At 35.7% G+C, this 27,205-nt stretch overlaps 1 protein-coding gene across 19 annotated transcripts in view; it reads left to right on the top strand.

The window, feature by feature from the left end:
* Nucleotides 1-27,205, top strand: part of ADAM22 (ADAM metallopeptidase domain 22) — a gene marked incomplete at its 3' end in the record, with an annotated part of 241,995 nt that overhangs the window by 173,642 nt on the left and 41,148 nt on the right. For all 19 annotated transcript variants that reach the window (XM_082471705.1, XM_082471709.1, XM_082471696.1 and 16 more), the window contains exons 10-22: nt 774-845; nt 1,658-1,824; nt 3,281-3,365; nt 4,392-4,482; nt 5,994-6,045; nt 11,941-12,040; nt 14,045-14,116; nt 14,338-14,430; nt 18,188-18,268; nt 21,041-21,091; nt 21,317-21,380; nt 23,353-23,458; nt 25,727-25,846. In XM_082471705.1, the coding sequence (XP_082327831.1) occupies nt 774-845; nt 1,658-1,824; nt 3,281-3,365; nt 4,392-4,482; nt 5,994-6,045; nt 11,941-12,040; nt 14,045-14,116; nt 14,338-14,430; nt 18,188-18,268; nt 21,041-21,091; nt 21,317-21,380; nt 23,353-23,458; nt 25,727-25,846 (1,154 nt within the window). The remainder of the gene's footprint in view (nt 1-773; nt 846-1,657; nt 1,825-3,280; nt 3,366-4,391; nt 4,483-5,993; nt 6,046-11,940; nt 12,041-14,044; nt 14,117-14,337; nt 14,431-18,187; nt 18,269-21,040; nt 21,092-21,316; nt 21,381-23,352; nt 23,459-25,726; nt 25,847-27,205) is intronic.

Raw genomic sequence — 27,205 nt, 5'->3', positions numbered from 1 at the left:
TTTGATTTCGTGAATGTTACTTTTTCCTGAGATTTTTACAGAATAAAAATAAGTTGCAAGAACACATATTTTAGACATTTTAGGATATCATAAATTCAGATGTCTGTAAGCATCTGTAGCAGATAATTCAAATAAAGTGAGCCAGGTATAAAACAATAGGGAGGGGTGAGGCCTGTGGCAAAAGAGAAGTCACATGGTCTGCCCAACGGGAGAGTCTGCTTCTCAGCCCTTGCCAGTTATTACCATGTTGGAATACTAATTTTGAGTGAAGCCAGAAATCATGATATTTCCTGATTTTTAAAACAGCATTGAGGCCAAACCAAAGATATATGTTATTCACATCAAGCCTATAAGCCACCTCCTCGTGACCATTAGGGCTTTCTTCTCTTTACTGAGTAAGTCTTGTGGAACTTTTTATACTTTTAGCATTATTCACATTCAGTTTTTCTGGCATTCACCCTACCTTTATTTGTATGTCTTGCAATTCATCAACAACTTTCATATGTTTTATCGTTTTGAATAACAATCTTGTGATAAAAAATAAACTTTTGAAATGGATGGAATGGGTGTTTTCTACTTTACCTTAAAGACCTGTGAGGCCTCAAACTTTTAGGAGCGTTGCGTCAGACTACGCAGCATCTAAAGAACTAGGTGTCAACTTGCATTTTTTACAGAAAGCTTTAGAGACCTTTCAATTACACCATATTTCCTCTGCTGAGATGAGTACTTGCTGATGATCTTGAAGTCCTTCACTTGTTTTCTTTTGCTTTCAGTTTAAAAAACATCGGCTTTCAGTGGTACTTACCAATACCTACGCGAAATCTGTGGTGAACATGGCGGATTTAGTAAGTATGAACCCGATTCAGTATTGCCACAGAGGAAATTTATCTCCTGATTGCTAATAAATCAGATAATGTTCTTATATTTTCACTGCCCTAAATTGCACTTTAGCCAAGGTGTCCTGTTAAGTCCCTGGTAACTTTGCCATGAACTTTATTGACTTTGATCTCTGGCTGGGAAAATGATAAAAGGAAGTGGTCAGAGTTACAGCTTTATGCCCGAAGTTTTTTTCCTGTATTTTTCACACTGGAAAAGAAAAGGTTGAGTCGTAGCTCCTAACAAAGATATTCACAGTATACTTCTAGCAATGGAGAAACAGTTGTGCCTTTTCAAAAGAGTGCCTGGTGCCATGGGAAAGATGCAACTAAATAATTCTACTGAAACTACTTTCCAAATCTTCCTGACAAGGCAATGCCAGTACCTTCCCCATGAGTTTAATTAGGGCCAGCTAGGGTGTACAGAAATTATCTCCTTCATGAGTGTTCCACTTTTTGCTAGTGTGAATCTTATAGGGTGCCAGAAAATGGACTCTGGGGGAACCTTGAGTAAGGGTGCAAAGATTTGTCAAAAAGCAATATTTTGTTTCCACTAGTACTCTATTCTTTGGGTATGACTTGGTAAACAATTGGACTCTCTGTTACTCAAGGGAAATGCATGTAAGTTAGAAAAACAATTGTCTCCCCTAAAAACAATGGAATTTCTCACATTTAGCTAAAACTTAAGGAGTTTCCATAAAAGGAGCTTTGTAGTCCTGTTCATAAATCAGTTGATTTTTACCACATGTATAGCCGGTGTGTTCATTTTGTTAATCTACTAGATATATAAAGACCAACTTAAGACAAGGATAGTATTGGTTGCCATGGAAACCTGGGCGGCTGACAACAAGTTTGCCATATCTGAAAATCCATTGATCACCCTACGTGAGTTTATGAAATACAGGAGGGATTTTATCAAAGAGAGAAGTGATGCAGTTCACCTTTTTTCGTACGTAACTTTTGTAATGATTTATTACTTTTTTTATTCCATGTTGAATACTCTATTACTTGTGGGTGAGATGTATTCTTTCTACTGCATAATGCAATTAGGATTTTATGTGGCAGATATATTTGAAAGAAGTTTTAAAGTACAGATTGAAACTGTCACGAATATTCAATAGATTTAATTTTGAGTTATTTTATTAATGCATGTACATTTTATGTAATTTTTTTCAAGAGATTTAATCAGCATTTACTGAATGAAAGTACTATTAATTCTCATAAAGAGTATTCTTAACAACAGATTAATTATTATATATTCTTTAAAGTTGCTGTCTTTTAAATGTTAATGTTATCTTTGTTTTTGGTCTAAGGGGAGAGCTTAGTATACCTAGGGTACATTTTATTTTTTATTTTTTCTTACTCTTATGGTTTTTCTGGGGGGTAACCTGCATATTTGATGTAAGAGCAAATCATAAGTTGCAGCAATTTAAAAACATACCATCTAAAGCCAGAGCTGTTGAAGAAAGTTACAAATGGAAGTAAAAGAGTATTTTTGAGGTAACTTTTTATTTTACACAATTGCAAATTTACAGAAAAGTTGCAAGAATAATACAAGGAAATACCATATGCCCTTTAGCCAGATTCATCAATTGTTAACATTGTATCCCATTTGTTTTATGATTTTCTTCTTTCTATCCTTCTTCCTTCCTTCCATCTATCTATCTATCAGTGTCTTTTTTTGTTTTTTTTCCTGAACTATTTGAGAGTAAGTTGGAGACATTTACTTACTGGGCCTTTACTACTAAATACTTATATATATTCCCTAAGAATAAAGACATTCTCTTATATAACCACAGTAAACTATCAAAACCAGAAAATTTAACATTGGTACAATGTTTTTATCTAACCCACTGTCTATATTCAGATTTCACCAATTGTTTCAATAATGTTTTATAGCTTACCCCCAACCCTTGCCCAAATCCAGGATCCAATCCAGGATCACACATTACATTTAATTGTCATGTCTCTTTACTTTCCTTTAATCTGAAATATTTCCTCAGCCTTTCTTTGTCTCTTTTGAGGTTAACATTTTTGAAGAGTATAGGCCAGTTATTTTATAGAATGTTCCTCATTGTGAGAATGTCTGATGTTTTCTCACTATGAGATTCAAGTTATATGCATTTTTGACGGAAATACCATGCAAGTGTACCTCATGTTAGAGATCCTTTTTTCATAGGTATAGTTCTATTTAAGATATTTATTGATCACATGGGGAAACATTCCTCAGAAACCTTTCCCTTTGGTTATGCGTGCAAACAATTTTCATATTCCTCCCTTACCTCAGGAGTATATAGTAGAGAAATGTATGTGCATTGAGAAATAAGTGTGGTAAATTAACAGTGAGAGGTGCTATGATATGTGGGCTGTGAGTAGTAAGCCTTTTTCCTTTCCTTTTCTGAAAGGGGAAGTCAATTTGAGAGTAGCCGGAGCGGGGCAGCATATATTGGCGGGATTTGCTCGTTGCTGAAAGGAGGAGGCGTGAATGAAGTAGGTGTGAACATCTGTAAGATACAAAGTGATATGATGGCTGATGATGTTTTCCTAATATTTAAGGGACAGTTTCTCAGTATTTCACATACTCCAGATATTGTTATTTTATTAACAACCAACATGGTTAGTGCCAGAGGCCAGAATAGGGAAATAAGGAAAGATAATATCGGATAATTCTGTTCATGTTCTACTTAGAATAATTTCCAGGTTTAGCTATATACAGATTATATAGAGAAAATCTTTACCTTTACCTTTATTGAATATAGGCCCTATTTATCACGTTGACTGTTTTTGCAGAGAATTGAGTAATTCCCTGAAGCACTGGGTTACTACTTAATAACTCAATTGAAAATTTTCTTCCTCAATATTTGGCAGATTTTTGGAGGAAAAAACAGACTAGGTTTTCCAAAGGGTTACTTCTACCCCTAGGGCACTAAACCTGATGGAAGTCATCTAAAAGAAAAATACCTGAATCTTTGGGAGGCTGCATATCGAAAAAAGTATCCCTAGGTCTTTTCAAGTTTCTTGTGGCCAAAGATCATCACCATTTCCTATGACTCATACCATTGGTTTTCTGAAGCCAAGTTCTATTCAGTTTGGGGATTTTAGGAGTGCTAGTGGACACACAAGGATGAAAAAGTTCCAAATAAATTACACATTTATTTTTATTTTCTCTTATCTGAAAGACTGGCTTAACTGTGGTAACAAGTATTCAGTTTTTCAGGAATGTCACTGGTGAAACTTGGGCTCAAAATTAGATGTAAGTTTCCAAATCCGAAAGTCGATGATTCCCTGGCTTCTAGTCTTCTCTGTAAGACTTAGTCAAACGTGGATTTATTTCTTACCACTTCTTCCCAAATGCTTAGTTGTTCAGCACTAGCTATTATGTGTTTAACCTCTGCTAAACAAGATGCTTAGAAATTACTTATTTTCAATTATATTGTGGCATTTTCTCTGGCCCATCTTAAATAAAAAATAATTTGCATTTACAAGTATTTTATTTTTGTTTTTTTTGTCTTTCAGTTTGGGAAAACGGATTTAATGGCAGTTACGCTTGCCCAGTCGTTAGCCCATAATATTGGTATTATCTCAGACAAAAGAAAGTTAGCAAGTGGTAAGTTTAAGTACATGTGTGGTTTAGTTGTATTTAAAGTAGACTATCTGAAAAATATTTTAGAGAATGAAATTCTTTAATTCAGTTGATTGATCAAAAGAGTTTAAGTGATAATATAAAGATATCCAGGACCCAAAATTTTTTTTTTCCAAAAGTAATACAAATGTTAATATTTACATTACAGATGAATTTCCTCCATGTATAATAAACATTTAAAGCCAGGTGATGTTAAATTCACAGTTGAATTTAATCTAAAAAAGGACATAAATTCAGTTTGGTAATTTTAAATGGTCTGGGCATATAGGTTTAAGGCATACTGTTGTTGTTTTTTTTCTGTATTTTTGTACCATATAAGTCATTTGCTTTTCAGGTTTATTATTTATTGACTGTCTCCTGTGCTAGAATGTGAGCTTCCTGAAGAAAGGGCCCTTTATTTTGATTAGTTAATGTGTCCCAGTGCTAAGAACAGAGCCTGACATGTAGGAGGTGTTCAAACCAGTGTCGTTGAATGAATAAACTTAGAAGTAAATTGCATTAAGTTCACAAGGTAGGTTATAGAGGTGGGTCTGTGTGACTCCAAAACCCAAGCATTTCCACTAAGCCTATGCTAATATAAGTTATTCATAAGGCATACTATTTTATTACAGTTTATTTAAAACATCTTTTAGTATTGCCACAGAGGTAGAATTTGCCTGCCAGGATCAGACCTGATAAAGGGCTTAATACAATATGGGCCTAGTAAAATATGCTAGGTTTAGCATCTGTGATGAATATATTTTCCCAAGTAGGTAAAGTTACTTTACCAGGAATGGTTAAACACTATATATTTGGAGTAAGTTGATTATAATCATATTTACTGTATTATTTTAGTAACAAATATTATAAATATGATTGTTTATATTAACTACAACTATTACCATTTATGAAGTACCCATTATATAACAGATAATTGAATGCCAGAATTATATACATCTAGATGCTCATTTAATCCTCAAGATAATCCTGCAAGATATTCATTATCAGCTCCCATTTTACAGATGAAGTGACTAGATCTTAAAAGGGTAATGTCTCCAAGATTACACATATATTAAGTGGCATACCCAGATTTTGAACCTAGGTATTTCTGATTCTGAGGCCCTTTTGCTTAACCGATATACTATACTGCCTTCTACCAGAAGCCTTGGGTGCAGAGGTTTTAAAAATGGATGAGAAATTGTTAGAATTCCCATAAAGGCCTATGAAACCAGAATCCTGTAGTGGTGCATCACTATTTCATTGGTATTTGATTGTTAAGCCATTTTAAGTGAGTGCTTTAAAAATATGGCCACTTGTTAAAATATGAAAAGATTTTATTTTAGTAAAAATTATATAATCTCGATAGGGTCAAAGTACAATAGATTTTTGTTGTTAATGCATTGCATAAAACAGAACATATACTTTTTAAAATAGGAGCTACTCTAATGCACCTGTTTTCACTTTGTAACAAGGCATGTGTATTCATTTTCTCTTAGGTGAGTGTAAATGTGAGGACACGTGGTCTGGATGCATAATGGGAGACACTGGGTGAGCCACTTCTATTTAAAAATAACTCACTGTTCCTTTCTCTGCTGTGCTGTTGTCTTCTTAGGAGGATGACACTCAATAACTTAGTGCCTGGAACCTTATGTGCCTGGAACCTTACCACAGGCATTTAAAATCAGAAGTAGATATTCTTAATGGCTCTGTAGGGAATATATTTTCACAAAATAGTCTCTTATTTATGAAAACAATTGCTATCCTTTAAGCTAGTAGGTCAAAGATTTTTTTTGGCTGGGGGAATTTGAAATGTGGTGAGTCAGGGGCATGCAGGATATATGATTCCACCAACTTCAGGTAAATATAATAATTTTTTTAAAGAATTTCTTTCTTTTTTAAAAAATTTATTGAAGTATAGTTGATTTACAGTGTTGCATTAATTTCTGCTGTACAGCAAAGTGATTCAGGTATACATACATATATACATTCTTTTTCATATTTTTTCCATTGTGGTTTATTACAGGATATTGAATATAGTTCTCTTTGCTATACCGTAGGACCTTGTTGTTTATCCATTCTACATATAATAGTTTGCATCTGCTAATCCCAAACTCCCAATCCATCCCTCCTCCATCCCCCTACCCCCGGCAACCCCAAGTCTGTTCTCTATGTCTGTGAGTCTGTTTCTGTTTTGTAGATAAGTTCATTTGTGTCATATTTTAGATTCCACATATAAGTGGTATTATATGGTATTTGTCTGTATCTTTCTGACTTACTTCACTCAGAATGATAATCTCTAGTTGCATCCATGTTGCGGCAAATGGCATTATTTTGTTCTTTTTAATGGCTGAATAGTATTCCATTGTATATATTACCACATCTTCTTTATCTGTTCATCTGTTAATGGACATTTAGGTTGTTTCCATGTCTTGGCTATTGTAAATAGTGCTGCTGTGAACATTGGGGGGCATGTTTCTTTTTGAATTATAGTTTTGTCTGGATATACGCCTAGGAGTGGGATTGCTGGATCATATGGTAATTCTATTTTTAGTTTATTGAGGAACCTCCATAATGTTTTCCAGAGTGGCTGCACCCATCAACAGTGTAGGAGGGTTCCCTTTTCTCCACACCCTCTCCAGCATTTGTTATTTGTAAATTTTTTAAAGATGGCCATTTTGACCAATGTGAGGTGGTACCTTGTTGTAGTTTGATCAAAGACTTTTTAGCCTTGAATTTAGGCTAGAAATGTAAGAAATGAGCAACAACTTTGTTCTTGAAGGCTTACTTTCTAATTCCCTTTCCTTTTATCTTCTTCTATTCTAATTAAACGAGTTATAAACAGAAGTGTGTCTCAAAAACAAAAACAAGAAGAGAGCCCTGATGAGTAGTTTTCTCAGATTTCCAGCAGCCTCCTACCTTATGTAGAAGCCTATGGTGTAAATGCTCCCACAGTGGCTGATTTCAAGCTACCTGTGGGAATTAAGAGTGGGAAGTGGTGTGCTCAGTCCATCTCCTAAGAAAAGTTTTCATTTTTATACTGTCATACCCTTGACACATTATCAGGCATCAATCTTTTATTCTTTCTAAATAAATTTTACAGCCATCCCTTTCATGCCAAGCTTATCATTACCACCTTACCTTAAACTTTTATCGTCTCGTGCCCTTATTATTTTGATAACATTCCAGCTACTCACACAGCTTTCAGGCTCCCTCTCTCCCCTCCTGAACTCCACTTCCATCATAATTGAAAGGTATAAAGAATAAAAGAGTATACACTTGTATACGATCACCTAGATAAAAACAAAACAAGACACTGTCTGCATAGCTAAATCCCCCTGTGTTCTCTCTTATCGGTTCCCAACCCCGGCTAAGGTAACCACCATCTTGAATTTGGTTTATATCATTCACAGGTCAAATTTGGTTTATATGATTCACAGGTCCTTTTTTTATACTTTTACTGTATATGTGTGTGTGTGTTGGAGTAATATATAGCATGGCTTTGCATGTTTTCAGTTTATATGAAAGGCGTCATACTATATGTATTTTTCTGTGACTTACTTTCTTGATCAGCTTTATGTTTGTGGGGTTCATCCATGCTGATGTACATATATATATATATACAGCTCTAGTTCATTGAATGTGTACAGCACAATTTCTCCATTTTTCTTTTTTTTTTTAAATTTTTTTTTTAACTTTATTTATTTATTTTTGGCTGTGTTGGGTCTTCGTTTCTGTGCGAGGGCTTTCTCTAGTTGCGGCAAGCGGGGACCACTCTTCATCGCGGTGCGCGGGCCTCTCACTATCGTGGCCTCTCTTGTTGCAGAGCACAGGCTCCAGACGCGCAGGCTCAGTAGTTGTGGCTCACGGGCCTAGTTGCTCCGTGGCATGTGGAATCTTCCCAGACCAGGGCTCGAACCCGTGTCCCCTGCATTGGCAGGCAGATTCTCAACCACTGCGCCACCAGGGAAGCCCTCCGTTCTTCTTTTAATGACCATGAATTTTTATGTCAAACATATGAATCATGCCATTTTCCTGCTCAGAACTTTTGTGTCTCCATTGTGTAAAGAATAAGGTTCACATTCCTTCCTTCAGTATTTAGAGGTCCATAATCTTTCTTCATACTCATTTGCAATCTCATTTTCTGCTACTATTTATGTGGTTTGTTTACCATGATTGTATATGGGTTTCCAGCTTTTCTGATTTGTTAACTGTAATCCTACATGGATGTTCAGCCTCTGACAAATATGCTCATCATAATTGTACATGAATTTCCAGCCTCTTTTGATTTCTTTAATATATTCTCTTCATCTGGAATTCTCAGTATTTTTTCTATCTAACCACATTTCTAACCACTTGAGATTTATTATAATTTTTAACTCCTGCATTATAATTTGATTCTGTATGTCTTTGTTTCCTCTCACCAATTAGTTGTAAATTTTTTAGGATTATATATTGCACTAATTTTTATTTTTGTCAGACCTCACACCATACTCTCTTGTACAGAGTTGTTTTTCAATAAATATGTATTGATTGTATTTGAAATGTGAACTCCCAGCATATGCATGACAAGAAGAATAGATGATGGAGGGAATGTACATGCAAATATTTTTCAAAATATCTTTGGACTTTTTGTGTTTAAAATATTTTTCAAAATATCTTTGGACTTTTTGCTTAGTATTAAGAAGAAATGATAAAAGTCTTTGTAGCTGTAATTTTCTAACAATTACTAAATTCCATGCTAGAGGTTCTTGTTTTTTAATCTTGTCTGATTATTCTGATTAACTAAAAGAATTATATAGACAATCTGCTTAGCACTAAGCATAATATGCAGCAAAATCAATGGCTACACTGGAATATGCATAGCTCTTTGCATTAGAACTCCTTACATCAAATAGTTGCATACAAGAGGAAAGCTCTTTACATAAAACATTGTCTGGTACGATGCCAGGTATCATTTGATCTGTGCCAAACATCACCTATCAGCACTAATTATGGACATATATTTCCCATGGGTACATTCCCTCCCATTTCTACTTTCTGAAGTTCCTCTGTACTGTTAAATGTTGGAAAGCATTGTTGAAACGAAGACTGTCGGTCCTATTTAAAGGTATAAGAATTAAAAATGTAAGAATGCAATGAATAGATGTTACCCTGCAAAAAAGAAGCTTTGGGGCCAAGCTTAGGGAGAGAAATGATATCTGCTTTCAGGTATTGGAAGGGCCATGGTATGGTAAAGAATTAGTCTCATTTGATATACTTAACAATACAGGACTGTGTGCGGCTGTTATAGGAAGTCAGATGTGGCATAGGGAAGGTAAGCACAATGTACAGATTTCAACTCTTCATGTGTAAAAAGAGCTTCCCTATCTGGGAAGAGTTTCTTGTCACTACTGGAGAGCAGACTGAGCTCCCAGCTGTGCAGTGGGCAGGAGGCTGGGCTAACCTGAACCCCCTGATGGTGCCTTTGCAGGGCAGGGGCTGAACTAGACTTTGACTTCTAAGGGTCCAGCACTGAAAATCAGTGACTTTCTTCTTTAGCAATAGAGAACCACCTCCGATTTTGACCAGTAGAATAAAGAGGGAACTTGAAGAAATTCCTGTTTAAATTCCATAATCCTGACAGGGATATATACAATGGATTATAGATAAGGCGATAAAAACATTGGCTGAAGTGTAGGCACTGAAAAGCAAAAAGGGAGTAATATATGTAAGAAAATTTTAAAATAATAAAGTTTATGACTTATTAGGAAAATGAAGTGAAGGAAGTAAAGTAGTTCAGACAGTTTAAACTCAAGACAACTTTATTTGGAGAGTTTGGCATGAAATACTTGGTAAATGAGTTTAGGGTAAATAATCGTAAATTCCATTAGTCAGTTCACTTAAGCATTAATCGTTACGCTAGGAAGAAGAAAGCATATAAACGGACAGGCTAGTGGGAGAGACTTTTATAAAAACTATACATTCTTATCTTAATTGTGTTTTCACTTTTATACAAAGCTCAATGTAAAATAAATATTGAAAAATACAGAAAATAAAATTTGTATCACCTCTTTTCTCACCATTGGGTGATAACTGTGGTTAATGTTAAAATACTGCTGCTTAAATCTAGCAGTTTTGGGACTTCGCTAGCGGTCCAGTGGTTAGGACTCCGCGCTTCCACTGTACAGGGCATGGGTTCGATCCCTGGTCAGGAACTAAGATCCTGCATGCCGCGTGGCGCGGCTAGAAAATAAAATAAAATAAATCCAGTAGTTTGGTATTTTTTCTCTTTACATGTTTACTGTTTTATAAAATTTGGATTATGTTGGATTATGTTGGATATGACTGTTTATTCATTTTTTACTTACTTTACTATAGTCAGCATTTTTCTGAGTCTTCATTCTTTAACACTACCATGATTATTAATAACTACATGGTATTCTATTTTATTAATATATCACAGTTTAGTTAACAGTTTTCTACTATTGAACATTTAGATTATTTTCATGTTATTTGCTACTATAAATTGTGCCACCATAAATATCTTTATTCAGACATCTCTGCACACATAGCAAATCAATTCCTCAAGAAAAATTTCTGAAAGTAAAATTACTAGATTTAAGGATATTTCACATTCTGAAGATTCTTAATGCATATTTCCAAATTGCTCTATTGCGAGGTTTCTTTTTCTATTGACCCTTGATTATTTTGGGGGGTATAATTTTTTTGTGTGTGTGTGTGTGTTTTGAAACAGTCTGAAACTTGAAGAGTTAGAAGAATAGTTACAAAGAACCATTTTGTCTCTGAATTGTAAGTTTTTACATGGTGCCTATCACCTCCAAATACCTAACTTTATGTGCATTTCTGCAAACAAAGGCATCTTCCTATAGGACCACAATACAACCAAGAAAATCATCTATTTCTTAGCCCTCATTCAAGATCAGCCCTGTGTTTCTACAATGTCATTTTAGCAAACGCTTCAGAATCAGGCATCACAGTCAGTTTTTGGTCTCTTCAATCTGGAACAATTCCTCAGTCTTTCTTTTACTGTCATGACTTTGACATGTTCGGAGATTATAGGTCAGTTATTTTGCAGAATGCCCTGCAGTTTGGGTTCCAGCCCAGGTTTAATATTTAGGAAAAACTCATTGTGAAATAAATTATTTCTAACTCTCTTTGATGGAAATTACACGTACTATAGGTGTGTTTCCTTTGAATGGATATGCAGATAATGAGCAAACCGTAGTTACTATTAGTCACCTAATGAAGAATTTAGAAATGTGCTTATTGAATAAACTCTTACGGATTGAATGCAAATGTTATACATAAGTGGAATTTATTATTTATTTATTCTTTTATTTTTAGGAATAATGTACGGTGTTAACAATGTTCAGTTTTAAGACTAATCTACAAACAAGGGGGACTAAAATTGTACCCAGCTATTGCTTTTCTTCTCTTTTATAGCTATTATCTTCCTAAAAAGTTCACCCAGTGTAGTATTGAAGAGTATCATGACTTCCTGAATAGTGGAGGTGGTGCCTGCCTTTTCAACAAACCTTCTAAGGTAATAAGTGTGATCAGAGTTATTAGTTATTAATCTTTCTAAAGTATTGTAAACACAAATTTTCATTCATTGTGTCTTATAAAAGAAAGCTTTTCAACTTAGCTTATATATACACATTCTAGATATACTAAATATCTGCATTTCTAAGTTGAATTAATCTTGGGCATTTGGGGTTATTCTGATGGGAATAAAAAGCAGGTAGAAATTAGTTTTGCTTTCTGAAAAATGTCCATTTTCTTTTTATATGGCCCAATGAGGATTCAGGGTTAGCTTACAAAAATGGTTTCACTTTGCCTTTCTTTTTCATTTTCTTGATGCATTCCCCCTCCCCTGCCTTTAGATACTGAATCACAATTCATACTGGTAGAAAAGGAGGCCTGTCTCCCCTCTTTACTCCCCACCACTGCCTTTCAGAATGAGCAGTACGATCAAAATTATAATACTTCTCAATACAAAAACTAAGTCTGCTAAAAAGGAGAAGGTCTGTACTTAGACTTTGTCAGAGACTTTTATAGCTTGCAGAGCATCCTCTGGCTACTGACTAGAAAGCAGGTCTTCTTCATACATTTGGAAGACTTCCCATGTTAAAGAAGAGTGTTTTGTCCTTGGTAATTATGTGAACTATGAAGTGCTTCCCTACATCACAGTGATACGTGGCATTGCCTTCGTAATCATTTACCTGGTTTCATTCTCTGTTCACTCCAGTGAAATTTAGGAAATTTCATACTGCACTGAAAAGCAAATTGACAATTTTAAGACTCTCTCCAAAAGCTTCAGAAGGGATATTGGAACTAAATTCCTGCTTCTGTAAATGAAAAACAATTCAAGTCTTTTAACCAAACTAATTGATTATTCTGAGCCCAGAGTAAGAGAATAACTGTTTTTTTATCTGGATAGTTTTAATTTTGGCTTCAAAGCTGCCTCATTCATTATGATCCTTTCAGCTGAAAATGAAATCTAGAGATGAGTTGATTCTTTTGTAGGAGAGGAGAGAGTATTTGAAATTAGGTGGGGACTTTTGTTGTTGTTGCTTTCTTGATTTTTTGTTTGTTTGCTTGTTTTTTCCTTCTAGTTAAGAAAGTGTGTGTGTGTGCGTGCACGCATGTGGGTGTGTACTCACTTCCATTCTATAATATGTAAACTTGTATTAACTTTTGAATGAATATTATATATGTGGAACATAGCAACTATTTACTATTTACTAATTTTACCTATCACCATAAGATAAATTATACTCAAAAGATAATAAAATCAGCAGAAAGTTAAAAAATATAAAAGTCTCAAAATATACTCTTGTACAGGCCAAAAACTTTTTCCATCTCTGGGGCAAATTATTATTGCTGTTCTCTGCAGAGCTATCTTAATAGGAAGAGTTGTATTTTGTATTAAATAAATCAGTGGATTTATTAATTTTTGTGATGTTTTCCTTATTGTCCATGAAATAACTTTCTGTTTCACAAGGAAATAACAGTTAATAAAGGGCTTTTCACAGGTAATTGAACTTGATCCTCATAACAATTCATTAAGTAGATGGGAAGCTAATATTATTATTATTCCTGTCTTAAATACGAAAACACCTGGGCTCTGAGATGGCAAGCCATTTGCCCAAGATAAGTAGCTGAGCCACAATTTGAATCCAGATGTCTGACTCCAAATCCCTTGCGTCCTCTTTGAAATGAAATTTCAGGAGTCCATCTGGCTTGGTTTTAGTCAATGCCTGGATGATCTTTTATTTTGATGACACTTATCAGACCCTGCTTGATAGGTATGTTATATATGAAAATATGATTAAATATGAAATGGAAACAATATTAGACACTATGTTCTAAAGTTTCCAGTTCTAAAATTCTGAAGTCATACTTTGCAGTTTAGGAAAATAAAAATATATTTTGGAATGACTGACAGATAGGCCAGAAGTGTAGGTGTGGCACTTGTGGTCTCTCGTAAGGTCTTTGGTGTTGATTTTTCTACATTTTAGTGCCCTTTTTGGTTTTCATTCCACAGCTTCTCGATCCTCCTGAGTGTGGCAATGGCTTCATTGAAACTGGAGAGGAGTGTGACTGTGGGACCCCGGCAGTAAGTCTCTGGGTGTTGGGATGATTTCTTTAGGTTGTTCGGGGTTATTCCAGGTTCACACACTGAAACATGAAGAGCAAGTGTTATGCCTAGAAATTTCATAAGATTTATGGAAGAAAGATGCTTATTGTGAGGCTGTACATTTGTTTTAGAAAATATCCTGGTACTTTCAGGAAAATGACAGCATTCTCTGACGTTTTGCAAATGTTTATATTCCTTAGGAATGTGTCCTTGAAGGAGCAGAGTGTTGTAAGAAATGCACCTTGACTCAAGACTCCCAGTGCAGTGATGGTCTTTGTTGTAAAAAGTGCAAGGTAAATAAATGTGGATTAATAACCAGCTGAAAGAAAAGAGGACATATTTGATTAAATTGTTAAGGCTAGGTAAATATAACCAAATAACAATAGTAAGACCTAACATATGTTGAGTGACTAAATGCCAGGCGCTTTACAGGAGCCTCACAAACTTTGTCAGGAGTAGTTACTGTTTTTATTCCCATCTAACAGATGAGAACACTGAGGCTTGTAGTGATTAAGTAGTTTTCCCTGGGTCTTATACCAAGTAAGTCAGGAGCTAGGGCCTGAATGTTTGTAATCCCCAGAGTCTGTCCTCTCTCTACTGCCTCTCTGAGGAGCATGCACTTTAAATGAAACCATTTAATGTGCTATTATATATATGTAATAACAATAATAAAAATAAAATGTAATATAATTTAAATGAAACTATTTTTTGAATGATGTGTTTCCTTTATTGTAAAGCCAAGTGGCTATTCAATAGATCTTTCCTTTCTTGGTGCTCAGCTTGGTGTATCTCTTGCATTAGCTGTTGAGGGAACAAAAGAAATCCCTTTAGACATTAAAACACCTTTCATGTGTTGTGCATGAGAGTTTAATGCGTCGTTATACACCTTGTCTGTTTTCATCCTCCCAACAGTATCCTATACCTGCCCCCAAATATTTAAGCCTCTACATCAAGACTACAGTTACTTGGGGCTTACCTTGCTCAAAGAAATCTGTCTTTTTTCTCTTCTCATATAAAATCTGGTACAATATTCTACATTATTTCTGAGGTTCAATATCTTCCTCTCCCTCAGGTCTGTACATTTTATGGAGGCAGAGCCAGGCACTTACACTGTAATTGGTACAGGTCTTCAGTAAATAATCGTTGAATGAATGAATAAATATGCACAGCACTCTCTTACTGATTATTTGCTGATTGACTAACTTTAATGAGTTAAGAGAGGGTGAAATATGAACCTATCATATTAAATACCCTATTGTGTGCCAGAAACTGTACTAAGCACTTTCAAATTATGTCATCCTATATCCAGGTTTCGTAACCCTGGCACTGTTGACATTTTTGGCCAGATAGTTCTTTATTGTGAGGGTGTGTCTTACGTCTTGTAGGATATTTAGCAACATCCCTGACTTCTACCTACTAGTTGCCAGCAGCATTCCCTCCAAGTCATGACACCACAGTGTCTTCAGACATTGCCAAATGTCCTCTTGTTGAGACTGCTGTCTTACATAATGCTCATAGCTACACTTTTGGGATGGGCATTATTATCCAGATTTTTCCAATGAGCAATGCCAGTCTCAAGAAAGTGAAATAACCTGCATAGGCTCACTCAGCTAGTAAGGAATAAATGTGCAGTTACATCCCAGATTTGCTGGCAGCAATTTCTGTTGTTTCCACTTTACCACTGTGTCTCTGGCAGCGTTTTAAGAGAAACAAAGCACAGGCAGAGATCTCTGAAAGCACTCTCTAAAAAAGGAAGATTAAACCAAATGTTAAACAGACATTCTTTCATTTTGGCTACCTCAACTGTTTATTCTCTCAGTTTCTCCAGCTGCCTTCCAGGGATCGCCAATCATTTATTTTAATTCTCAGTGTTTTAAGTCTGCCCATCCATAAAATGCATTTAATTATGCTATTTTTTCTTGGATTTATACAATTAGACTCTTTGTGATATAATCATTGAAAGGAACAAGTACAAAATAATAAAATTAAAATATACAATAAAATGGCAGGGTTAACTATCCCAGGATATAAGTTACAACTTTACCAGTCAAGTAAGATCTCTTCTGCCACTTTCTCTACCCCACACCCCGACTCTCATCCCTAAAGGAGTCAGGCAGAAGAGTGAATGGAAAGGAGGGAATGGAAGAACAAGATGAGAAATCATATGTATCTCTGTTTTCTTCTGTATGTATTTATAACAATGTATCTGCTCTGTGCTTTGTGACCACCTAGAGGGGTGGGATAGGGAGGGTCGGAGGGAGGGAGATGCAAGAGGGAAGAGATATGGGAACATATGTATATGTATAACTGATTCACTTTGTTATAAAGCAGAAACTAACACACCATTGTAAAGCAATTATACTCCAATAAAGATGTTAAAATAAAAATAATGTATCTGTAAGTCAAAGTTGGCAAACACTTTCTGTAAAGGGCCAGATAGCAAATAGTTTAGGTTTTGTGGGTTATAAGGTCTCTGTTTCAGTTACTCAACTCTTTCTTTGAAAGCAGCCATCGAAAATACAGAAGTAAATGGGTGTGGCAGTGTTCCAATAAAACTTTATGTATAAAAATAGGTGGCCAACCAAAGTTTGTCCTCAAGCCATAATTTGGGGACTTATTGGTTATTTACTTCTTTACTCTTTTTCTCCTTTTATTTGTATGTAAATTCCAAGAGGGCAGGGATTTGTGTTGATTTATTTACTGCTTTATCCCAGCACTTAGAACAAGTTCTCCTTTACTATGCTTTCTTTCAGAAGTTTCCTGACAGTTCTTGAACATTTACACTCTCACATAAACTCTACCTTAAATCTGCTCGTACTTCTACCTCAGAAGTTCTAGAATTGTAGCTTGCACCAATCCCAAGGAGGAAGAGAACCAGAGTATATGAAATTAACTTATCTTGCTTATTTCCTTATTTTTATGGCTTATGTACTCCCACTGAAATGTAAGTTCCGTGCCAGCAGGATTCTTGTGTTTTGTTCTCCACTGAGTCTCCAGTGGCTAGAGAGTCCCTAGCACATTTTAAGTGCCTAGCAAACACTTGGTGAATGAATGAACGAACACAAGTTTTGTTCTGATCTTCTGAAAAATATCTGTTGAACTCCTGATTGCAGTTGGCAGTGTGCTGCTCATGTTCTACAGACAGCAGGAAACTCAAATGCCTGGAGGGTCGTGAACAAGGGAGAGAAGATGAAAGTTGTATGTGCGTGTGTGGGTGGATGGGTGGAGAGGGGTCCCGAATACTGTGTATGTTTGTGTGAGCAGAGATAAAAGCATGGAAGGATCCCGCCCCAAATTGTAACATTTTGGAGCAGGAAAGAGAGTGGGATTAAAGAGGGAAGGAGAAGGATGATAGCTTTATAGATCTCTGTTTGTTTTGTTATAATGAATATTCTTGCAATTTATGAATCCAACAAGCATAAAATTTAGTTGTACAACTCCCACACTTACAAAAAATACTTGAGTTGAAAACAGACAAAAAAACTCTCATACACGAATACAAATAATAGAAACATTAAAAAAGGAATAAAAGACCAAGCTATAGATCTGTATAAAAATTAGGCAGGAGAGAAGATGGTAAAGGAAAGCATGGGAGGAAATAGCTTTGCCAGAAAATCTCACTTTTACAATTCAGTCCAAAATGTAACTTCCAAATTCTTGGCTGATGGGGTAAAAAAGAAAAATGTGATAAAGGTGCCAGTAAGAATAAGGGTAAAGTGTAAATCCAAAAGCTATTTGGAAGGAAGAATTACTAGAACTTGGACTGACTGTCCTTCTGGTACAGATGTACCATCAAGCACATCCTATTTTAACAAGATCTTGTAAGGCTTATGTGTGATGACTATGCAAATTACTTTATATGTGAGAAACTCTTTCTGAGAACAATTAAGTTGACATTTCATGCAGTAACTGTGGTTTTCACAGATTTCCATCTTAAACTAGTTTAAGGTATTCCTATCCAAAAAATATTCATTTTCCTTTTTTTTAAGATGATACTGTGAGAGTTTTTTTCCTTTGACAGCTTTGCACATTGATTTTTGTTCATTTTAGTTTCAGCCTATGGGAACTGTATGCCGTGAAGCAGTAAATGACTGTGATATTCGTGAAACATGCTCAGGAAATTCAAGCCAGGTAATTTACGAATAATTTCTCTAAACCCGACGGGGGAAAAGTAGGAGTACGTTTAATGTGCTGACCCCCAGGTGAAATGGAAATGGACAAGATACTCATGTTTCTCTTTCATGTCAACTCTCACTCTCCTTTTATTAATTTTTTGGGAATTGAAGTTTCAGTAATCAAAGCTTGAGCAGATGTTTGGTGTGATTTTGTCTTAATGTTGAACTAACTTAAGACTGTATACATACATGCCTTAACTATTTTGTTTTTGTTTAAAGTAGAGGGTAAAAGGCATTTGCTTTTTGTCTAGCTAGTGAAGGAGGAAACAAAAAGACTCTTTCTCTTCAGCTGGTTGAAGCAGGAGTCAGCCAAGGCAGAGAGACCCACGGGGTACTGGGTTCTGAAAAGGGGCCTGTCTTAACTCTTGTTTATCTGACACAGCTTGCCACTAATAGCTGCTCTTGAATTTAATATCATTTAGTTGTCAATAGGGAAGATAGGGAAGTTGATAAACTTTGGCAGGGGTTCACAGATTTCAGTGTACATGTATATAGGCAGTCCTTACTTTGCATATTAGTGCAGGACCACAAATGACCATGCAAGCTGAAACCATGTAAAGTTATTATAGTAATCAATGGAAAAAGTTACAGTTGTTCTGCGATCTTTAAAAAATGTCAGATGATTAAAAACTCTCTTACTGTTGGTCCTAAATGAATAGGGAAGTGAAAAAAATAAACTAACATTTATTTAGCATATTAAATTAAAACAGAAACACTGAAAATTATAGTATTTTATTTCTTTGTTAAAAAACTTACCAAGAGTAGTTTGAGCTGTGCTTGCCTTCTCCTGGTCATATACCTTATGACACTTGGTGAGCATCTTTTCTATGCCTTGTTGAATTGCCACACTCCTTTCTAAGTTTGTATCAGCTTTTGACATTTTATCCTTTGTGCTTTCAATGTCCTGAAATATCTCCAAGAGATGTGAAGTGGTAAATGGGAAGTTTTTTGCTGAACAGCGGTATCAACATTCCATTCCCATAGTGATTTTTTTCTATCACACCATTTACATTTGACTTGAATTTCTCTTCCAGTGTCATCACTTTTCATTTCTTTGGTGCACTTTCATCTTTGTTGGCCAGTTTCCTCTTTCAACTATTCTATTTTGTAAGGTGTCACATGGTATCACCCAGAGAGAGAGAGGTAACAAGCTACATTCTTTGTTGTCTGTGCATGAACTGAATGAACAGATGCTCAGCGACCAATCACCGACAGACTTTGAAAGAAGTGACTAGATGGGTCATTGACTGTGAGGGGCATGTCTTGTTTACCTAGTGATCAGTGGACTGAAGAGCTAGTAGCAAAGTTTGTACTTCATGCAATAACTCACAGTTAATCTACTGTGGTAACTGAAATTGGAACTGTGTCCTTGGGGTACTGGTGTTGTTTAACAAAACCACGGTGAGTGAAATTCATGCTCCAGTGTGAGTGAAATTCATGCAAAATGAAGACTGCCCCCATCTTTTTTTCTCTAGAGAAGAGGGATTCAGTAGTGGTATATCTACTTTAACCATTAAAAATGCTTTATTTTAAAGGTAGTCATCCTAAGAGATTAAAGATCTTTTGTGTAAAAGTACTTTCCTTTCCTACTATCTAATTAGCATTATGTTTCTAAGCTAACACCTAGTGATGATGGAAATACAGTGAATGGGCTCTGGGAATGAAAGTATATTAGAGCAACTTCTTTGAAATGTGATTATATGGTAAGCAGCGATTTTAAAAGAATTCTAAATCTGAAAATGATGTACATACAAAGATGCTCTTGTTCCATTGGTTGTAACAACATAAATTGGAGATAATTATAACTAAATATTTTAGTACATTGATTATATGGTTTGTTAGCTCAGGGCAATGTGTTACAGCTATAAAGATGATACCTGCAAAAAAGTTTATTATGGCGTGAGGAAATTTGTATGATGAAAGTAAAGGGCTGAAACAGAATATAAAACATTATCTATAACTTGATTACACTTATGTTTAAAAATATCACATTTTGTAGAAAATGGTAGAGGAAAAAAATGTACCAAAATACAAAAAATAGTTGTCTTTGGGTGGTAGGAAAATGAATGACTTTTGTCTTTAATTTTTCTTACCTTTTTACAATTTTCTAACTTTTCTCAAATGAGTATGTAATTACTATAATGCTAGAAAAGAGGTATAATAAATTTAAAAATTACACTCTGTTTCTATCCACATAAGAATGCTTTGCAGTCTTTTCTGCAATTGTTACAAGGAAAGGAAAGGGGTTGGGTGGGCCATAAAGCATGTCTTTTTCTAACATGTCCAGGATAGACCTTTGCTTGAGAGTCATTTTAAGTGTAAGGGCGATGTTACTTCTCGTGGTGAAAAAGAGGAAACCATACCTGTTGCTCCCTCTGTTGTCATCTTCCTTGCTTTTGTCTTGTGCTCTTGTTTTTCTTGCTCTGAGGAATAGTGTGTCTGTATAAGTTAGCTGAGTCATTGCTGTCAGTTCTTTTTATTTGTAAATAAGGATTTACAAATCAACTACTTTTGCCTCTGGTAGATCCATATTTTTAGGGGAAAGTGCACCAATTGTTACATTTCCTTTTGATTTCTCTTGATCTTGTTTGTTTTTATTTTCAGATGGTTAGGGAGACTATCCTATATTATCAGACTTTATTTTTAAAATGAAAATATTTATAAAGGGATTAGCTCATCTTGATATTTTGCTATGCATTTGGTTCATACTTCTGTTTTCTTTTCCTAGTGTGCCCCCAATATTCATAAGATGGATGGTTATTCGTGTGATGGTGTCCAGGTAAGTTACTCCATCTTTACCTAAATGTTTCATGTGTACCAGCTTGAAAGAAATACTGAAGTCTTATCAAAGTAGGAAGATCATATTAAACGTTTTGTAATCAACTCTGAAGATAAAAGGCCTTTATTAATACTCATCTACTAGTTTTCCTAGTCATATTTACTTTTTCAGTTATCTAACAGAAGGGGACATCGTGTTGCTAATGGGTATGCTTTTCCATTTTAGGGAATTTGCTTCGGAGGAAGATGTAAAACCAGGGATAGACAATGCAAATACATCTGGGGGCAAAGTGAGTAAATAGTATGGCTTGATCCTTTTCAAAGTATGGTATCTGGCCCAAAGACATGTGAGCTGGAAATAATTTTTCAAGTACTTTATGACTAGGGGATTTTCAAAGCCACTGCAGGTCTTTGCAGGGACACTTTTGTGGAAATTAGAGAAAAGCACCTTCTTTGAAAAGACACAGCTCCATACCTCTTGGCTACCTGGCAGTGTCTTTGGACAGAAAGTGCCTTTGCTGCCAGGCAGGTAAAGTCCACTCTAGTGCATGCAGCTTGGAGAATAGAGCAAACCTGGGTTTTAGCTCCTCTTATGCTGTCCTTAGTATCCTTAGGCAAAACCCATCAACCACATGGAATGGACATGGACCCTGGATAGGGCACCCTTGGATAAGAACTGTAGCATTTTAGCTAGAATTGCTTTTTCTTCCTTAACTCTCTTAAACTCCAACTGGTTTTCCTAGTTATAGGTGAATTTCTGCTGAGGTAACTCTGCCATATCATAAAGAAATTTTAATGTTGTTTCTTTCAAAATTCATCAAATTTTCAGAGGGAAACATATAACATTTATATCTAAAATATATTTAACTTGAATGTATATTTAAATGTGATATATTTTCCAGAAGTATTACTGGCCCTTTTGAAAGCAGTTTTTGTTTTAAACTCTTCCAGAAGATGATTTGTATTAGAAAGCAAGCTATAAAGATAATGATAATCCTTAATTGTCACAAACAGTGGCTATAATCCTTTTGGGAGGGGAAGTGTATGCTCTCTTTGGAACAACTAGAGAAACATGGGGATGGGAGATAAATTTAGTTATGTAGGTTTATGCCCTGGACAAAGAAATACGGTTTTTGCTTCTTCCCCTTAAGAAAAATTAGTGGCTGACAGCAAAAAGTAGGAAAAGAAACTACCAATATAATTAGTTTAAAATATATCTATATATACATACCGACAGTCATCTTTGATGAGTTTGCAAAAGTTGTTTTGGGGCTTTCCTGGTGGCGCAGTGGTTAAGAATCCGCCTGCCAAGGCAGGGGACACGGGTTCGAGCCCTGGTCCGGGAAGATCCCACATGCCGCGGAGCAACTAAGCCCGTGTGCCACAACTACTGAGCCTGCGCTCTAGAGCCTGCAAGCCACAACTACTGAGCCCACGTGCTGCAACTCCTGAAGCCCGCGCGCCTAGAGCCCGTGCTCCGCACCAAGAGAAGCCACCGCAATGAGAAGCCCGCGCACCGCAACGAAGAGTAGCCCCCGCTTGCCGCAACTAGAGAAAGCCCGCGTGCAGCAACAAACACCCAACACAGCCAAAAATAAATTAAAAAAAAAAAAAAAAGTTGTTTTGATCTAACTCTTGGATGGCTCCATCTATCAACCTTGGCTTTAGCAAAAATAATCCTGACAAAGATGCTGACATGACTTAAAAATGTTATTTGACTTTCAGAGATTTAACTGGAATTCAAGTTTGTTTAAAAGTAGAGTAACATTTTTCGATAGCTGTTAAGAATTAATAAACAAGGTGGAAATACTGCTGTTTCTTGAATCTTTAATTATAGCGCATCACTCTTTTAATAAAATTGTCTTTATGATTTATAAAAGTTGCTGAGTGAGAAATTCGTGCTTTATATTTGGCACTGAGATTAAAGCATTGAGTATTTATTCAATGAAACATTTGGTAGCATCTTCCCCTAATTATTGGCCAAACTCTGAGGAGTGTTGTTCTGAGAACCTATAGCCTGAGTCCTATCAAAGATCTAAATAGATTTGTTTTCCAAGTTTCAAAGGAGCAATTGTGAAAAATGTACCCGAGTGATGGATGCTTTTGGTAGAGGGAACTCTTGTGAACCATAGCTACAGTTTTTGGAATTGATAACGTTGTAGTGAAGGAGAGTCCTTCGTGGGTGTTTTCCCCTTACTGCAAACATGCTGAACAACTCATGTGGTGTAACTCTCACTGATAGAAAACTCTCTTCTGCTTCAGAGGTGACAGCATCAGACAAATACTGCTATGAGAAACTGAATATTGAAGGCACCGAGAAGGGTAACTGTGGGAAAGACAAAGACACATGGATACAGTGCAACAAACGGTGAGATGGAGAAATTAGCTAGAGTTTATACCTCAGTTGCAGGCACTACTTTTTGAGCGACCAGGACTTTCCTGTTTTCTGCATCCTGTAAAGCATTCTCTTCACCTCATCTCTTCCCACAGTTCCAGCATCACCTTTGCAGAAAGCTCCCAAATTTTAACACACGTTCTGACCTCTCCCCTAAGGCTCAGGCCATGCCTATAGCTGCCTCAGGACTTTCTCACCTAGAAGACACCTGTCAGCATCTCAAAGGCAACAAAAATTAAAGCCAACAGAATATGTCCTCAGTGCTGGTAGATTGAATTAACTGGCTCTGACTTTTATAAAGGACTCTTTTTGCCAAAGGTCTTAATATCTCACTGTCCTTCTGTTTAGAAGCCTCAGGGTGATCCCTGATGCCACCTTCCCTCTGGCTCCTTGTCCAAATGCCAAATCATGTTCATTATTCTCTTTTACTCCTCCACCCTTTGTCTTTAATTCATCCCTTCATTTCTATTTCTATTGTATTACCCCAACTAAGACCTATATCAACTCTTCAACTATTACAAAAGCCTGTTACTAGTTTTCTATGCCAGCAGTCTCTAGCATGCTCCCATCAGAATAATCTTTCCCTGAATCTTTTTGACCATGTCAAAAATTCTTTGTTCAAATTTCACTGGTTCCACATACCTAATTAATAGTAAGAATAATACCCAACATTGAATGCACACTATGTGTTAAGCACTGTATTACACTTTACATAAGCTATATTGTCTATGGCAGTTTGCCCTGTTTTATGGAGGAGGAAACTGAGACACAGTTAATTAATTTGACCAAGGTCATGTAACCAGGATATAACAGAAGCAGAATTAGAATTCCAGCAGTCTGATTTTAGAACTCCCTCTTAACCACTTTGCTGAATGTCATACTGTCTTGCTTAACAAACAAAATAGAACCTTAGCTTGGCTCTGTACCTCTTCCTCAATTTGGCCCCAACCTACATATTTTGTTTTTTCTGCTCTTCCAAAATCTAGCAAACCTGGCCATTTCTAATACATTTTACTGTCCTACCTCCACGCCTGTGCTTGTGCTATTCATTCCTTAGGAAGCACCCTCTATACTCACTCCATTACCAGCCAAAAATTTAGCCATCCTCAAAGCCCCGCTTGGACAATGCTTTCTCTGTAAATTATTTCTGGATCTACTCTGGAAATAAATCTTCTCCCTATTCTCCACTGAACTCCCACAGCCCTTTGTACTATTTTTATGGCCCTTTTTGCCACCTCTATATTTTATAATTGTTTAATGTATATGATTTCTCTTCTCATCCAGAGTATAATTTCCTTGGGGATAAAAATCATGTCTAATTTTTTTATATATCCTAAAGTATTTAGTAAACTCCAACAAAAAAATGTTGAATGCATATCTCTTCTGTGTTAAGAAAGCATTTTCATTTATGATAGATATAATAAAATGATGATATAACTTTTAAAAAATATTTTTCAAGAAAGAAATAATACATATTTTTCTATGTTGGTGATACATACAAGTCTTAATTTTTTTCTTTTTCTATCTGATAAAGCCTAATATTTCCATATATAGTCTTGCTGGCCTGCTAATCAGTCTTTGTAAGATATTTATTAGAACATGTGTTTATCATTATTATATTAACAATTAAAACGTGTTAAATATAGAGACTAAGTAAGATAGTATTTAACACAAATGAAAATATTTTACAAGTTAAACTAGAATTGTATGTGATAGCTGGGGGAGTAGTGACATATATTGAAAAGGGATCATGAGCCTATGTGGTTGAGAATCTACAAAGTATATGAAACGTATAATCTCTTCTTTAATTCTGGTGCCACAGGTTGAAGAAAGCACTGTATTCTAAAAGAATACTCATCCAAAGATCATTGATTCACTTATCAAATATTTTTATAAATGTTTTAGTATATCCAGTGATGTGTTATGGGGAAAGAGATTCGGATATAAAAAAAGTCTATTTCATGGGTAATTTCCTTTAGATAAATACTAAATGGACAATAAAGGAAAGGCTAGAACACAGTTGGGATTTTGGTGCACCAACAAGAGTTTCAGAGAAGACACTTTTTAAAGCAGGGGTAAACTAATTTGAGCTCATTTTATTTTGCTTATAATTTGAGGAAATAGTATCGTTGATAAAAAACAAATGCTAAAATTAGATAAGATTATTGTTCTAACTTTACAGGGTTTGTTATGTCTTTGGAGAAAGAAATAAAGTAAATACTTCATACTTTTTTGACACAGGGATGTGCTTTGTGGTTACCTTTTGTGTACGAACATTGGTAATATCCCGAGGCTTGGAGAACTCGATGGTGAAATCACATCTACTTTAGTTGTACAGCAGGCAAGAACATTAAACTGCAGGTAATGATCTAACCATTCTATGAGAACATTAGTCATCTTATTTCCCAGGAATGTAGCTTAGGATTACTTCTGTTTTCAGTCCATGTGTATGTTAGTAAGATGAAATGGACTCTAGTCCATAGAGGTGATTAAGGAAATCCTGACAGAAAAGATATGAAAAGAAGAGAATTAGTTGACTGCGGAATGTTATATGGTGGCTAGAGTTATGTTTAACTGGTCAGTAAAATCTTGCAGGGTTTAGTTTGCATTTCATTCTTACTAAGGGAAATGAAAGAGGATTTCTGGGTAAAATCAGTAGATTAAATATATGCATCTTCTTTTGCTCCCTTCTGAAATCCCACTAAAATGACACCAAATGGATCTCTTTTAGAATTCATGTATCCACAGGGAAGCAGAGAAAGGGAGGGGAAACAACAGCAACAAAATTTTGGAACGTGGAGAGCAAACAGATGTGTGGTAGATGATTATCAAAACTAAGAAAGACGAATATATGATATCGCTTCTATGTGGAATCTCAAAAAAGGGTACAAATGAACTTATTTGCAAAACAGAAGTACAGTCACAGATGTAGAAAACAAACTTATGGTTACCAGGGGGTAAGAGGGAGAGGAGGGATAAATTGGGAGACTGGGGTTGACATATACATGCTACTATATATATAAAATAGAGAACTAATGAGAACCTACTGTACAGCACAGAGAACTCTACTCAGTACTCTGTAATGGCCCATATGGGAAAAGAATCTAAAAAAGAGTGGATATATGTATATGTATAACTGATTCACTTTGCTGTACACTAACACAACATTGTAAATCAACTGTACACCAATAAAAATTAAAAATAAAAATAAAATAAAATAGATAAACAACAACAACAAACAAACAAACAAAAACTAAGAAAGCTGAAGTCCTAAGTCAGTAATGGGGAAAACCAAGAAATAACCCAATACATACTGTCAGTCCCGAAAGGCTCAAAAATGGGCAGTGTCATCTACTTCTGGAAGAGGGAGTAAAGGAGTTGGAGATTGGGAAAGGAGCTAAAATAAAGAAGATAGGTGAAGTCTGTTAGAGAAGCTGCTAGATCCACAGATTACTTCCCTGACTCAGCTAAACTGGGGGTTGCTCACCCTCCCATGAAAGATTTGAGCTTTACAGTCTGCAAAAAATAAAACAGAAGGTTTCCAAACTGAAGGACAGCAGGAAATATCAATATCAGATTTGTATAGAAGTGGTCCAGCCTCATTGGTATTCAGTCAGAAAGTCCTAGAATTTCTAATCATCTGTCTGGTTCCCCAACTCAAACATGAGCAGATTATCAGATTTGTGAAGAAAGACTCTAACATGAAAAAAGAGAGAGAGA

This window comes from Balaenoptera physalus (assembly GCF_965194825.1).
Source record: "Balaenoptera physalus genome assembly, chromosome: 8".
Taxonomy (NCBI): domain Eukaryota; kingdom Metazoa; phylum Chordata; class Mammalia; order Artiodactyla; family Balaenopteridae; genus Balaenoptera; species Balaenoptera physalus.
Note: the sequence above shows the minus strand (reverse complement) of the source record. Positions and strands in the feature narration are given on the sequence as shown.